Source organism: Triturus cristatus, chromosome 10, assembly GCF_964204655.1.
Source record: "Triturus cristatus chromosome 10, aTriCri1.1, whole genome shotgun sequence".
Taxonomy (NCBI): domain Eukaryota; kingdom Metazoa; phylum Chordata; class Amphibia; order Caudata; family Salamandridae; genus Triturus; species Triturus cristatus.
This window is the reverse complement of record NC_140593.1, coordinates 255,250,957-255,266,344: the sequence shown is the minus strand read 5'-3', so window position 1 is coordinate 255,266,344 and position 15,388 is coordinate 255,250,957. Positions and strand designations below refer to the sequence as shown.

The 15,388-nt window shown below is 43.2% G+C and overlaps 1 protein-coding gene across 2 annotated transcripts in view; it reads left to right on the top strand.

The window, feature by feature from the left end:
* MACC1 (MET transcriptional regulator MACC1) overlaps positions 1-15,388 on the top strand; it is a 154,419-nt gene that overhangs the window by 106,590 nt on the left and 32,441 nt on the right. For both annotated transcript variants that reach the window (XM_085630936.1, XM_085630934.1), the window contains exon 4: positions 12,263-12,451. In XM_085630936.1, the coding sequence (XP_085487062.1) occupies positions 12,263-12,451 (189 nt within the window). The remainder of the gene's footprint in view (positions 1-12,262; positions 12,452-15,388) is intronic.

The window sequence follows — 15,388 nt, the reverse complement described above, 5'->3', positions numbered from 1 at the left end:
GTTTCCTTGTCAAGCTGGGAGAGGTTATCAACCTCGTTAACAATCCAACATTTCAACATTACAATAGTGTACCCAATGCATTTCGGGTTCCGTTAGAACCCTTCATCAGGGGTATTCTTTCAAGCTGAAAAGAACAAAAAAGGCAATTCAATCACTAGTCCTCGTAATCAAATCGTAATTCTAATACATCAAAAACTAAACAAATCTGTGCAAATACGGTCATAACTGAAAAATTCGAAATCGTGATTCTGACAAGTCATAACAACTCCTTAAAGAGTCGGTTTACCTTTGAATCCTAGCAAGCGTCAATGCGAACTAACAAGCAGTAAATAAACACGTTCAAGTGATGCAAATAAACAAATCAACATTAGTGTATAAACAAAGTGACTCGCGAATCTGTAGCAGAAAAAACGACTTACGAGTTTACACAGTTGGTACGCATGAGATAACGTGATTGATGTACTAACACCGAAAGGTGATGGTTAGAAATAGATCAAATGATAAAGAAACGGTTAAAAGATCTTAAAAGTCAAAATGACACTCAGATGAAAAGCAAAGTGAACAGTCTGCTATAGAGATTTAACGCGAAAGACGCGTCTAGGCTTACCCGGTGAGTGAAAGTGATTGTGTCCGGCGGAATCACGTCAGGAAGTAAGTGGCGTGCTTGCATCGGACAGGGGGTGGCTTAAATAGTGAAAAGTGATAACGGATCTTGGCAATTAGTGAGAACCAATAGACATAGAAAGAGTCTGTTTAGAGGAGAGTTGTGAGTGGAAAACATAGAAGAGAGCGATGATACATTTCACTAAAGCTGCTCAGGATTAACTTTTACATCATGAATGAAATTACAAAAAACAATTAAATTAGATACGGTCATTGAGCCCCAGGGGTTGAAGCGATTGCTATTTTTTGGTCCAATAAAATTCTGCGTGTGCAAGTGTTTTCTGAGGATCTACATCCGACCTTGACCTTTGTGCCTCCAATACAGTGAAACGTAGCTGGGAAATGTTATGTTTAGCTTCCATCCAATGTACTGCAACTGTGGACTTCTTATTGTGCATACGGATGTTACTTTTGTGCTCACCAATACGTATTTTGACTTTGCGTTCAGTTCTACCAACATAGATTTTGCCACAAGGGCATTTCAGTGCGTAAATAACTTTGGACGTATCACAAGTGCTAGAGTGACGTAGTCTTATCTTGTGACCTTTGGTTGGATGAATAAAACAGTCACCTGTTAATACATTGTTGCAATGAACGCAGTTAAGACATTTCTGCATACCTTTAAAAATCTTGATGGGTGTGTTAGAAGGTGGGGTTAACAGTTCTTTCAGATTTTTAGATCTTTGCATAGCGAAAATCTGTTTCTGAGGGAATAAAGCAAGCAAATCAGGTTCAGTCTGAATAATATTCCAGTGTCTCATGATGATAGATTTAAAGGTGGTGGCTTGTACGTTGTAACAAACTACTGCGATCAGTACTGTCAACTCTGCGTTTTGCATCCTCCAAAAGCTGTGATGGATACCCTCTTTTAAGAAAGCGATCATAAAATTGGTTGGTAATTGAAATAGCATCTTGTGTATCAGAGGTGATTCTTTTTAATCTGATGAACTGCGAGAAAGGTAGATGTTTCTTAAGTCTGGGTTGATGGAAACTATCGAAATGAAGAGAGTTGTTTCTGTCGGTTGGTTTGATGAATACTTTGGTTTTAATGGATCCTTGATCAATCTCAATCAGTACATCTAAGAAGTTGATGCTGCACTTGTCTGTTTGATGGGTGAATTTGATTCGGTTGTGGATATGGTTGAGATGAGAGATATTGACTTCAAGATCACTGCGATCCCCTTTCCAGATTATAAGAATGTCATCAATGTAGCGTTTGTATAAGACGAGATTTTGGGACCATGCTTGATTGTGTAAGATGTGCTCATGTTCGAGTTAGGCCATACAAATATTGGCGTATGAAGGAGCTCCAGCAAAACCCATTGAAGTTCCGTTATTTTGGGCGTAAAATATGCCCTTCAACTCAAAATAGCTATGATAGAGTGCAAATTGAAGTAGTTCAATGAGAAACACTTTTTCTGCGTCGATATGGTTGTGATTTAATAAAGCCCATTCAGTGGCTTCAATGCCGTCCGCATGTGGAATGGAGGTGTAAAGGGCAGTTACGTCAATGGTACATTGCCACCAGTGCTCTATATCCTTCATGTCTACATCTTTCAAGAAATTTAAGAGGGCTGTGGTGTCTTTCAGGTAAGACTCTTGATTTTGTACGATTGGTTGCAGGAAGTAATCAAGGTATTTACCTACAGGTTCAGATAGAGAGCCGCATGCTGACACAATTGGACGAAAAGGTGGTTTCTCCAAGTTTTTGTGGATTTTTGGCAGCATATAGAGTTTAGGCCTTCGTGGATATGCTGTGTACAGAAACGTCTTAGTTTTTTTGTTGATCCAGCACATCTCTTAAGCGCGTGTAAGGTTCTGGTTCAAAAGATTCTGATAGCTATATGTGGGGTCTTGATCCAGTTTGGTATAGGTGTCAGAATCTGTGATGTGTTGCATTACGCTATTTTCATAAAACTTGGTATCAAGCACTACTAATGCGCCGCCCTTATCAGCCTTTGCAAAGGTCATTAGAGGATTGTTGGCAAGTTGTTTCAAAGTACTCCAATCTTTGGATGAAAAATTCACTTTGGTGTGTTTGCGAAAGTTGATATTCATGATCTCAGCTTTTACCAACCTTTCAAAAGAGTCAATCGATTTGTGTGAAATTGGGGAGCAAAACGTACTCTTTGGTTTAAACTCTTTGTATGCGCCTAATTCCTCAGGCGATGCAGATACGTCAGGCGATGTTGTGGAAGGTTCAATAGTACTGAAAGTATTTTAATCTTAAGATTCTGACAAACTTGAAAAAAGCAATTTCCGTTTCCGCAATATTACTGTGGTAAGTGGGTACGTAAGAAGTTCCTTTATTCAAAACTGCAACCTGAGCTTTTGAAAGTTGAATTTTAGAGATGTTAACAACTAAGTCGCTCTTGTTTTGCTGCGCAGAGATCTCTTGTCTGTTTCTGAGATTTGCTCTTTTCCTTTTGCTTCGCCTTGTTTTTGTGACGATTGGTCCGGTCGATGATTTGCCGCAGGGCTGGTGGCCAAAAAAGACTTCCGAGCTTGAGTACTTGCTGTAGTATTACCAGTAGTATCATCCCCATTGGTAGCATGACTCACTGGAGGGCGATTATGAGCTACTTCAGAATCAGAGACCACGCTCTCTTGAGAGGAGTTTACATTCGTAGGTCTTTGTCATTTGCATTGATTATAAACTTCTGCCCAGGTGTAAACCTCATCTAGCTTATAGTCTATGGTATCTCTGCGAAACTTCTTAATCTTACGTTCATGTATTTCTTTGGCGTATTTATCAAGTTTAGCGTTGAGGTCTTGTAGAAGTCCATCCCAATTGTCAGGTTCTTTTTTCGATAGTTCTTCTTTAAAAGTTGCTATTTCTATTTCCAAAGTCTTTAGGATGTTCGAAAGTTCTTCCACTATCAAAAGAATCAGATCCATGCACTCGATGAGGGGCAGAGGAAGGATTTCATAGTAGTTATTTCTGTTCTGTTTCTGCACAAGGGTCTGCAATAATCTAGTCAGTTACTCTGACTGAGAACTGCATACATTCGCTCGACGTCTCAAGTTTGAAAGCACTTCATAATGACTCTAAGGAGGGCTTCATGCAGGGGCTCTTGTGATAATTCAGAGTTCTTTGTTATAGTCTTGTGAATGTTTTCTACATTAACGTTAAAATGTCACTAGATGCACATTTTTTGGTCGTTTCCAAGTGCTACTGAATTAGGCAGTTTATAGAAAATGGTAGCCTGTATTTTGTCATTCATTCTTAAAGTGGTGCAATCATTACCCCCACATTTATTTTCCTTTTTTTTTTTGCTTTGAATTTGCAGCCCCACTTACATTCTCCCTGTGTGGCTGCCTAGTTTAGTGCTATAAATAAGCTGCCAATTCCCAGTATGAATTCAGAATCAATTTCTTTAGACAGCTGAGCTTCAATGATTCAGCTGAATAGTCAAGTGATTTGCTCCTAGTAAACCACCTTCATTTTTATTTAACCTTTACAGCAGACATACGTTTTTCGTTGCCGAATGGTATTGTTTTGACCCACTGAAAGACGTGGAGTAAAATCTGTACCACTGACTTTAATGTTGAATTGCATGCAGTTGGTAAAACCTCCCAAAATACAGTGTCCAGGTGTGCAATTGGAATCTGCTCCTTTCAGCCCTCAAAAGAATGTGGCCATGCTGCCAACTACCCATTCAGATGGGAAACAATCAACTGTGTATCAGTCTCGGACTGAGTGAATAGAACGCGAGAACAGCTGTGTTTGCTCATGGGGTGTTACAAGAGCTTGAAGAATAGGAAAGACTAGCAATGGAATGTGTGCATAGAGGTAGAGGGTGTGCGTGAGTGCATTGATCATCATCAACGCCCTCTACCGCCGCCACACACCACTCATTGGCAACTCTCTGTACTGCACGATTCTTGTGTCTTTTTCCATCCACGCATTCACATAAATATTCTGCTTTGACCCTTAACAGCTTTTCATCTGCTCCTCCTTCCAAACATCGCCACAAACGCTTCTCTTGACGTTACCAAGTCAAACCAGTCCATCCTTTTGTATTAAATCTTTCCTGTCATGGAGTCAAAGATGAGGGGAAAAATAGGACAGGACTTATGCCACTGTATTTATTAGACACTTTAAATTGAAATAACCAGTTTCAGAAATATTTTAGAACTAGTCTTTCTTTAGTTTTCTGCCACTGTTCCCTTGTACACTCAAATATCCTTACTTTGTCAACCCCTTCGCTGCTAGGCCTTTTCCCCTCCTGTGCTAAGCCTTTTTTTGGCTATTTGGTGTAGTTCGCGCTTAGGCCCCTGTAACTTTTTGATGACATAAGGTATCCACGCCAAATTTGCGTCCTTTTTTCCAAAATCATGTGGATTCTAAAGGTACATAGGGTTTGTGGATTCCCCTGGAGGGGACCCAGAAATTAGCCAAAATACAGCAAAATTTTGTTTTTTTGCAGGAAAAATGCAAAATAAAGGGCTACATATGAGAGCGTCTGGTTTTTACCCTGCAAATGGTATCAAATAAAGGGGCTGTGGTGCTGAAATCGCCATCTTCCCAGCTTTCAGGGACAAGCAGACTTTTGTCAAAAAACACAGTTTGGGTATTTTTCTGGGACATAGCCTATTTTTGCTATTTTTGTGCTTTTAACCTCCTTCCAGTTAATGATAGAAATGGGTATGAAAGCAATTATGGATCCTGGCAAGCTATACATTTTTGAAAGGTAGAGAAAATTCTGAATTCAGCAAGGGGTCATTTGTGTAGATCCTTTAAGTTTTCTATATAGAAAAAAACACATCAATATAGGAAAAATTGAAAATTAGTTGAAAAAAACAGCCATTTGTGTCCACGTTTTCACCTGTAACTTCTTCTAATTATGACAGCTATTTGAAAGCAATATACCGTTACATCTGCTGGACGTTTCTGGTTGTGGCGATATATGGGAACCAGACGAACCCAGAGCCAATAACTGAGCAGCGTCTTGCAATGTTTTTTTATTATGTAGTGGGTATATAGCAATGATTCTGGGAAAATTTATACATGGAAAAATCGGTATCAAAGACATCTATGTATTTTGGAAATGGGAACAAAATATAGAGTTTAGAAACAGTAGATATTTGCACATTTCCGAAATTGGGAGTACTCATACTAGCATGAGAATTATAGGTCATTTTTCAAAATGACTTCTTTTTACACATTGTCTTTAATTTAGAAGGCAGAAATGCATCGAAAGTCAATTGGTAATAACAGTTGCTCTACAATTCTGTGTTACCCTAAGTCTCCAGATTAAAATGGTACCTCACTTGTGTGGGTAGGCCTAGTGCCCGCAATAGGAAACGGCTCAAAACGCAACGTCGACACACCACATTTTCACAGTGAAAAATGACCCTTTTTTTGAAAAGTGCCTAGCTGTAGTTTTTGAACCCTAGCTCTGCTGGCACCTAGGGAAAACGAGCAAACCTATACATTTTTTAAAACTAGACACCCAGGGGAATCCAGGATGGGGTGATTGACTGGCTCTCACCAGATTCTGTTACCCAGAATCCCTTGCAAACCTAAAAAATTGTCGAAAAAAGCACATTTTCACAAAATGTTTTGGGCCTGTGCCTGTCGCGGTACTTGTGCCTCCCACATGAGTGAGGCACCATTTTTATCAGGAGACCTGGGGGAACACTGGGTGGTACAAAATTTGTGTCAGCCCGGTGATGCCACAACTTTCCCACACAAAAATGTGTGAAAAATGATTTTTGTCAGTTAAATTTCAGGTTTGCAGGGGATTCTGGGTAAGAAAACATTGGGGGATCCATGCAAGCCCTACCTCCCTGGAATCCCCCGGTTGTCTAGGTTTCAGAATTGTGTGGATTTGCTATGTTTCCCTAGGTGGCCGCCGAGCCCCGGGCCAAAAAGTCATTGGACCCAACTTGAAAAACCAGGTGGTTTTGTGATAGGCAATTTTGATGTTGCCGCAATACGTTTTGGGCCCTTGCCTTGTCGTGGGTACTTGGGCCTCCCACACGAGTGAGGCACCATTTTTATCAGGAGACCTGGGGGAACACTGGGTGGTACAAAATTTGTGTCGGCCCAGTGATGCCACAACTTTCGCCCACAAAAATGTGTGAAAAAAGTGATTTTTTTTTTCAGCTAAATTTCAGGTTTGCAGGGGATTCTGGGTAAGAAAATGTTGGGGGATCCACACAAGCCATACCTCCCTGGAATCCCCCGGGTGTCTACTTTTCAGAAATGTGTGGGTTTGGTAGGATTCCCTAGATGGCCGCCAAACCCGGGGCCAAAACCTCATGGGACCCCACTTGAAAAACAGGTTAGTTTATGATAGGTAATTTTGATATCGCCTCACTAGGTTTTCGGCCCTTGCCTGTCACGTGTCCTTGACCCTCCAGCACAAGTGAGGTACCATTTCTATTGGGATAGTTGGAAAAAGGCAGGGGGGTAGGACATTTGTTGTTTTTGTCTGCAGCGTGAAAAGTTTGGCACAATAATGCAAGAAAATGTGACAGACACAATTTGAGGTTTGCCGGACATTGTGGGTAAGATAAATTGTTGGGATCCATAAGAGAGACATCACCATGTACTCCCATGGGTGTTTAGTTTACGACAATATCTACAGTTGGTAGGTTATTCTTAGATGGAATGTACACCTTGGCAGAGACAAAACATACAAAGATTACTGCACAGCCATCTATTCCTCAAGCGCACACACATACTGGTTGGATTTGGCACGAGGGCGAGTGATGGTTCAGTATATCAAATTTTATTAACAACAGATTTCATAAAAATGAAATGCACTGTCAATAATTGAAAGGACAAAAAACTGAACCAGTGATTCACAGCTCATGAGCTGTAAAGCAACATCAAGGCCCCAACCGCTTTACAGGCCATTCACACACCTTTCATACGTGATACACACAAGACCATTCACACCACCAGGCACGAAACCAACACATTACAACATTCACAATAAGGAACAAGGTACACCCGGCTTGAGAAAGACAGAATACACACATATTTCTGCACAACCACCTATTCCTCAAGCACACAGACCTACTGGTTGGATTTTGCACGAGGGTGAGTGATGGTTCAGTATATACAGTTGTATTAACCAGAGATTCCACAAAAATGAAATGCACTGTTAATAATTGAAAGGACGTGAAACTGAACCATTGACTCACAGCTCCTGAGCTGTAAAGCCACAACAAGGCACCAACCTCTTTACAGGCCATTCATACACCTTTCATACGTGTGACACATACAAAACCATTCACACCGCCAGCCACGGGCCCAGCACATTACAACACTCACCCCAGCAGACTGCGCCATTCAAGGGCCCATCATTTTCACATGCCCACATTTTCTGATACAGCAACCACACCAGCTCACGGATTGCGTGGAGTGGTGTTTGCCTAGCAGTGTGTGTAGTGACCAGCAGCTGGTCACTACTCCCACACTGCCAGCCAAGCGCCAGTCTGTGTGTAGTGACCAGCAGCTGGTCACTACTCACACATCGCCAACCAAGTGCCAGTCCACGTACACCGCCAGCCGAGCACCAGTCCGCGCACACCGCCAGCCAAGCGCCAGTCCTCACATACCGCCAGCCAAGCGCCAGTCCACGCACACCGCCAGCCAATTGCCAGTCCACGCACACAGCCAGCTAAGCGCCAGTTCACGCACACAGCCAGCCAAGCGTCAGACCACGCACACAGCCAGCCAAGCGCCAGTCCACGCACACAGCCAGCAATCACTAGTCCACACACGCAGCCAGCCAAGCACCAGTCCACGCACACCGCCAGCCAGGCGCCAGTCCAAACACACCGCCAGCCAAGTGCCAGTCCACGCACACCACCAACCAAGCGCCACTCCAAGCACATCGCCATCACATTTAGGATTTTTCTTTACAACCAGGCAGTTCACTTTACCACTCATGGATGCTCCCAAAAAATCTTTTGCGTGTGATACACTGTAAAACAAGCAGGCACTCACAGCCCAGGGTTAGAATGACACTCGGGGCAGTACATACCAGTTTCCTCCCTCATACCTCTTTGCCAACAGACTCTACATCTCCTACTGGGAAAGTCTTTGGAAGGTGTGGGAGGAATGTGATCAAGAAAGTGGGGAACTTTCAATCTAGCCACTTCCTCCACCACTCCAACTCGAGGAACACTTGCCTGCTCCACTACAACAAGGTTGCCTATTACAAACTCCTGAAACTTAGCAAAAGTAATCTTTGACTCAGGACAAGAATCCTTGAACACAACAAAAGCATTAAAGGTTGCCAAGTGGAAAAGATGGAAATCCAACTTCTTATACCAAATGTAAGCCTTATGAAGAGCAGTGTAAGGTTGCAACCTCTGATCTACTCTAGCAACACCACCCATGTGCCTGTTATAGTCTAAAATGCACATAGGTTTGCGCGCTGCAGCAACCTGACCCCAAACAGTCACAGGTGAAGTGCTTTCATCATGGATGGTAGTCAGCATGTAGACATCTCTCCTGTCTGAAAACTTCACAGCTAGAGGTTCCTTGCAACGCACTGCACTGTCCCCGCACAAGCTTTTGACAAACAAGATCTTTTGGGAAACCTTTACGGTTAGAGCGGATTGTGCCACAAGCAACAGTGTCCACTTTGGCCAATTCACTGAACAACCACACACCAGTGTAGAAGTTATCTACATATAAATGGTGGACTTTGTTAAAACGTTCTCTACCAAGTTCCCACACAATTTTCTCAGTCACTCCAAAAGCGGACGGACAACCAGGAGGGTTAATCCTGGATTCCTTACTGGTGTACACCCTGAAATAGACATATCCAGTCCTACTGTCACACAACATATACAGCTTAATTCCATAGCGTGCCCTCTTACTAGGAATGTATTGCCTAAAAACCAAGCGGCCCTTGAACAAGACCAAAGACTCATCCACTACTATTTCTTTCCCTGGAGCATAGATCTCAGAAAATCGATCAACAAAGTGATCAATGACCGGCCAAATCTTAAAAAGACGGCCACACTCCGGGTGATCTTGTGGCAACGCTAAACAGTTATCGACAAAATGCAGCATCCGAAGCAGAAGCAAATGCCTATCATGACTCATGACTGCCGGAAATATAGCTGTTGCCATCAAGGGACTAGTAGACCAATATGAAGACATTGATGGCTTCCTAAGCAAGCCCATCAAAAAAGTTAAACCCAAGAACTTCTTCATCTCTTCCAGATTTGTGGGAGTCCACTGGGTAGCTCTAGAATGGGGCTTAAGGCTGGCACTGTTGTCCCTCAAAAACTGTTCGGCATACAAATTAGTCTGCTCAACAATCTCTGCCAAAAACACATCGTCCATAAACAACTGAAAAAAATGTATCGGCAAAAAGATTCCTGTATTCACTCTACACCCTGGAACACCAGTAAAGTCTGGCAATGCCGGCTGTACCATGCCTGGGGCAACCCAGAGGTCATCACTTCCAACTGGAAGCCTTGCAGCCCCAGGCTGCACCCCAGATGCCTCTTGCTGCACTATCGGCACATCAATGTCCTCCTCTAAAACAGGCACTTCATCCGCACTAAGAGTAGCTTCATCATCCAATGACTCCATGTGGAGAGAAAACTCACTGCCTGAATCTTCCACTCCCTCCTCTGCCTCCGATGCAGAGTCAGGCTCTGAACCATGGCCAGGGAAAGACTCAAAGAGCATACCAACAACCCACTGAGCAGTAATCCTGGGGCTAGCCATTATCCTTACTAACAAAGGAGACTGCACAAACAAGTCAAAAATAACCAACACTGTGCAAAATAAGTTAGTAAAAAAAATGTGCCCTTTATCACAAAGATCTATATACTCAAACTATACAATTTACTTGCAAGTGACAGCTGCACTCACCAGCACCTACTCTGCAGAGAGACAGCAGAAACCAACGATATCCCACTAGAAAGAAAAAAACAAAACCAATTACTCACAATACAACAAAACACACATCGAGCACAAATGCAAAAAGTTTTTGACTCTTAAAAAACAGAAACCAAACATACTGCTATTATTACACCATTTACAGGAAACACATTCATGAAGAGAAATGAAACAAATTTACATTGTACAAAAAAAAGTCTCTTACCAAACACAAGCAACTACACAAACAGCAGAACCAAAAGTAACGAAACCGCAACCTGGAACAGTCTAAAGAGCAAAAGCTTTCAAATAGAACAAAAAGGGAGAAATAAAGCATAGCAATTGCAATTCACAAGAAATAAAACAATTAACATTATAACACTCTATGTCACTATCCAAATGGTCAATCTCCCAGATGGGCCTTCAAATAGGGCTGTGAAAAATGGGGGGTGAACTTGCCCAAGGGATCGGGTGAGCTTGTCTGAGGGTAGGGCAGAAAACAACTGACAGAAATGTGCCCCCCTTGCAAAAGAAATAAATCCCTGGTGCCTAGTAGGGTTTTCTGCCTCCCCCTCCCACCTAGGGCAAAAAGGCCAAAAAAGGGGCAGATCTGTCCCCAGGAGGGGCAGAAAATACATTAACCAAATGTTACCCCCTTGGAAGCAACCATGTCGCTTCCATTACACACAAAACCAAATCCCTGGTGCCTAGTGGGTTTTCCGTCACCCGCCCCCCGCCTCTGCCAAAATAACATGCTGATCTGCCCCAGGGGTGCAGAATACATATATAAAAAAAATCTGCCCCCTGGAAGCGACCCTTGCCCAGGGGTCACTTCCATTTTAATTTCAAATAAGCCCCTGGTGTCTAGTGGGGTGGGCAGAAAGGCCAAATACACTGGCCAATCTGCGCCTGGGGGGGGCAGAATACACATTTTGAAGAAATGTGTCCCCTGGAAGCGACCCTTCCCCAAGGGGTCGCTTCTGATTTTTTTTCCTTTTTTTTTTTAAGTATCCTTGGTTCTAGTGGGCTTTTCTACCCCCCCTCTCCCCCCCCCCCGGGCCAGAAACACCAAAAAACCCAGGCGATCTGGCCCCAGAGGGGGGCAGTAAAATCAAAAAAATAAGTGCCCCTTAGAGATGCGACCCTTGCCCAAGGGGTCGCTTCCTTCTACTAAAAGCATCCCTAGTGCCTAGTGGGGACACTCCTTCAGCACGATCGCGATGCTGTGTGCAATCGTGCTACAGGAATGCCGTGTTTTGAGACATCAGGGGAGAGGAAATACTCTTTCCTCTCCCCCGATGCCTCAATAGATTACGAATTTTCCCCTCACCCCGTGCCACCGGAGCACACAAACTTACCGGCTCTTCCCGGACGCGCTGGAAACAAATGGTGTCCAGCACTTCCTGATGATGTCCGCGCGCGCTGTGGGATTGTGTGGGCAGCGGAAACTCTTCCGCTGCCATCCCCCTTTGTGGGGGCTAGATGGGCTGTCCATGGGAGGAGTTCCGGCGCTTCCCCTATGGGTGGGTGCCATGATGGAGCGGTTCCGTCATGAGCACACGCCCACCGTGGCACATGACGGAATGGCTCTGTCATGAGCAAAGAAGGGGTTAAGTGCTGTACATGTAGCTTTCAACTCCAGCTACCGCTTTCTTTTCTCTGCAATGATGTGCATTTCCTCTTACTGTCTACCCTGTTGCGGTCTTCTTTGCTTATTATCTGTGTTTTCGGTTTCAGGGGCTGCTGAAGATGGACTGCCAAGGACTGGTGGCGCGTCTCACTCAGGATACTGTACTCCTGACTACAGCTGTGCAGCTGGGAGTTCGGTGGAGGGAGTTGGCCGAGAAGGTGGCCAGGCTCACAAGGCAGCAAATTGAGGCCTACGAGGCCCCACACCATGGTAAAAATGGTGAAGTTAATTTGCAGGTGAGATTTGAAGTATTTTTGCGACCTGTGCCACAGTATTTCTACTACTGGAATGTTGATTATCAGTTCATTTTTTCAGAGCTTTATTGTGTGTTTACAGATAATGTTCATTAAACAAAATGCACGGGTTCCATTAATATATATATTACTGCATAGGTTGTTCTAACTGGTATTGGTATCTCTATAGTATTCAAAACCTTAGTTTGTATTTTTCAATGTGTGTATCAAAGTTTATATTCGGATAAGAGGAGGTCTGCCACTCTTACACAAGGATGATGTCATCAGTGATGTCATCAGTGATGTCATTTGAGATGTCATCAGTGATGTCATGAGTGATGTCACTGACCATGTCATGAGTGATGTAATATGTGACGTCATCAGCAGTGGATTGCGGGCGCGCGAGTTATAGTTAGCTGAACTAACTATAACGGGGGAATTTCAATGGTTATGTACGAGTGAAATGTCCAGCTAACTATAACATGTGTGAAACCTATGTTTTTTTCAGTGAATTTGCAAGGTTTTTTAAATGCTAATTCCTAACTATAACGTGTGTGAAACCTATGGTTTTTTCAGTGAATATATATATATATATATAGCCTCATTACAATGTTAGGAATTGCATTGATCAAGCAGAGGGGGTGTGAGACCAGTTCCTGATGGGCATTTGTAAAGGCACCTAGGTGCGAATTACGAACCTGGTTGTCCATCGATCGCCAGGATCATTGGGTGCGGCTGTGGCGGTCTCCCGACTGCCCTATTATGAGTCGGGTGGTTGAACCGACACAACCCCACCACATCCTCCAGGGAACTGCGGTGTAGAGGCATCAATATGCTTGATGCGACCACCACGGTCCTGCAAAACATATTAGGAGTTTCCTCTCCGGCAGGGTTTTCATAACAGTTCCTCCTCCAGGAAAACCCTGGCAGTGAGGAAACATAGGGCGGCCTACAGGGCCACCTGGTGCCTCTGCACCCTGTGGATATACACAGGGGGGGCACAGTGTGCCCCCTGTGTGCATTCCCACAAGTTCCTACATGGCATGGACTTTTCAGTCCATGCCGTGCATGAACTGTTTTTGGCGTTCACATTGTGGTGCCTCTTTTTAAAGGCCAAAAAAAGCCCGCTAAACAGGAGGAAACTCCTAATCTGGCAGGCAGTCTAACCGTGGCTTTGGCGGTGTGGCGTCGAGGCAGACCCAGTGCCGCAGCGCCAAAGTCGTAATCAGGCCCTAAGTGTTGAATCTTGGGGCCAAGATTTCCATGTAAGCACACTAACCCTGAATTATGCTCATTTTCAATCACAAATTGAGAGCTGTAGACCTACCCGTTTTCTGAAGATATGAGCTTAAATACAGAGGAGGATCTGAAGTGACATCACATAAACTTTAACACAGATAACATCACAGGAAGTGACATCTTATAAGATAAAGCCAGACCAGAATGAAGCATCACTTATCTTTTTATTTTTATTTTTAACCAACCCTTTTGAAAACCTGAAGCCATGGAATTATAAGACAGTAATTCATGACAGCACAACAAACTGAAAACTAAAAGTAGAAAAAGTCAAAGGTATGCTTTGATAGGCGAAGGGATATTCATGAAACAAGTGCAGAGGAAGATGACACAGCAAGGTCTTTCATTTTGATCATACAATACTTATGTGTTACCCTAGGAGGGAGGTGACGGTACAGCCTTGATATGAAAAAGTCACAATGAAAGATGTGTTCGACATTGGCAGGACTGAAATTGTCTGTTAGAGAACATTTGAAAGAGTTGTCTTTTTAGAATCTTCTGAAAATATAACCGGTTATGTTTAATTCTGAGTTTATCCTGGAGAATGAGCCAGAAGTTTAGTTTGTCAGGATCACATTTCTCAGTTTGATCAATATTGAGAGTTCAGGTAGGGAGCAAGAATTACTATATATGTCCCTTGCTCCTCCTACTGCTCAAGGTTTATTCATTAAATAGCTGGGCGGTCCTGATGTAGATATGCACATAACTTGATTCAGGCAATTTTGCAGTCTATTTCGACTTTGCGGGGAAACCAGTAGAGGTGTCCTTGAATGAACAAACTGTTCTTATATAGAGTGGCTTATCACCCATGAGGATATCAAGGTGCTGGGCTGTGGGTCTCATTCGAAAAGCCAGGTCTGTAGGTCCAGCGAGGTGGGAGAAGGATCGTCATCCGGTATGGCAGTGGTGGATGTGCAGTGTCTTTGCAAGGGCGATGTGAGTGGAGCATAGATTTTTGGGTAGCTGGTTGAAGTTCAGGTGGTGGTTTTTGTATGCCAGTGCTTGCTCGTGGAGGGCTTTGTAGGCGTGATAATATTGGGTTTCTTTGTTCCTCTGATGAGATAGTCTGCTGCTTGGAGAATGGTTTTTAGATGCACCAGAGTGGATTTGGGAAGGCAGCAAGGATAGTGTTGCCTTCCTCTTGATGTGAAAGAACTAGTAGAACTTTGAAAGAGGTTCAGCATCCTGGAGTTTTCAAATCTGAAGTATTTCTTATGATGTAGTTTTTGTCACCTTGGATCACCTTGGTAGCATTTTTATGTCCTGATCAATGATGAAACCCAACAATGTGTTGAAGCTAACCTCTGTCTCTGACATATCTTGGCCTTATTTGCTAGTTTTTCATTCATCTATTTTTTTCTGATTTTTTTCATGTAATTGGGTTCAAGAATTCCCGTTTGGATTTTGAGGGTTTGTGCACTGCATTGACCAAAAGCTTCTTTAACTGTACACAAAACCTTCAGGCCCGACAAAGAAATCTCCATAGACAACCTAAAGCTCAGATTAATGTCTTGCCGTGCCACCTCAACGTCTGATATCAAAATAATTCGAAATGACTTCAATGCATTTCTGGAAAACAGTTTGAACATCCAAACTCTAGCTAAAAGGCAAAACATGTAGGCACCTTGGTACTCAAAAACCTTG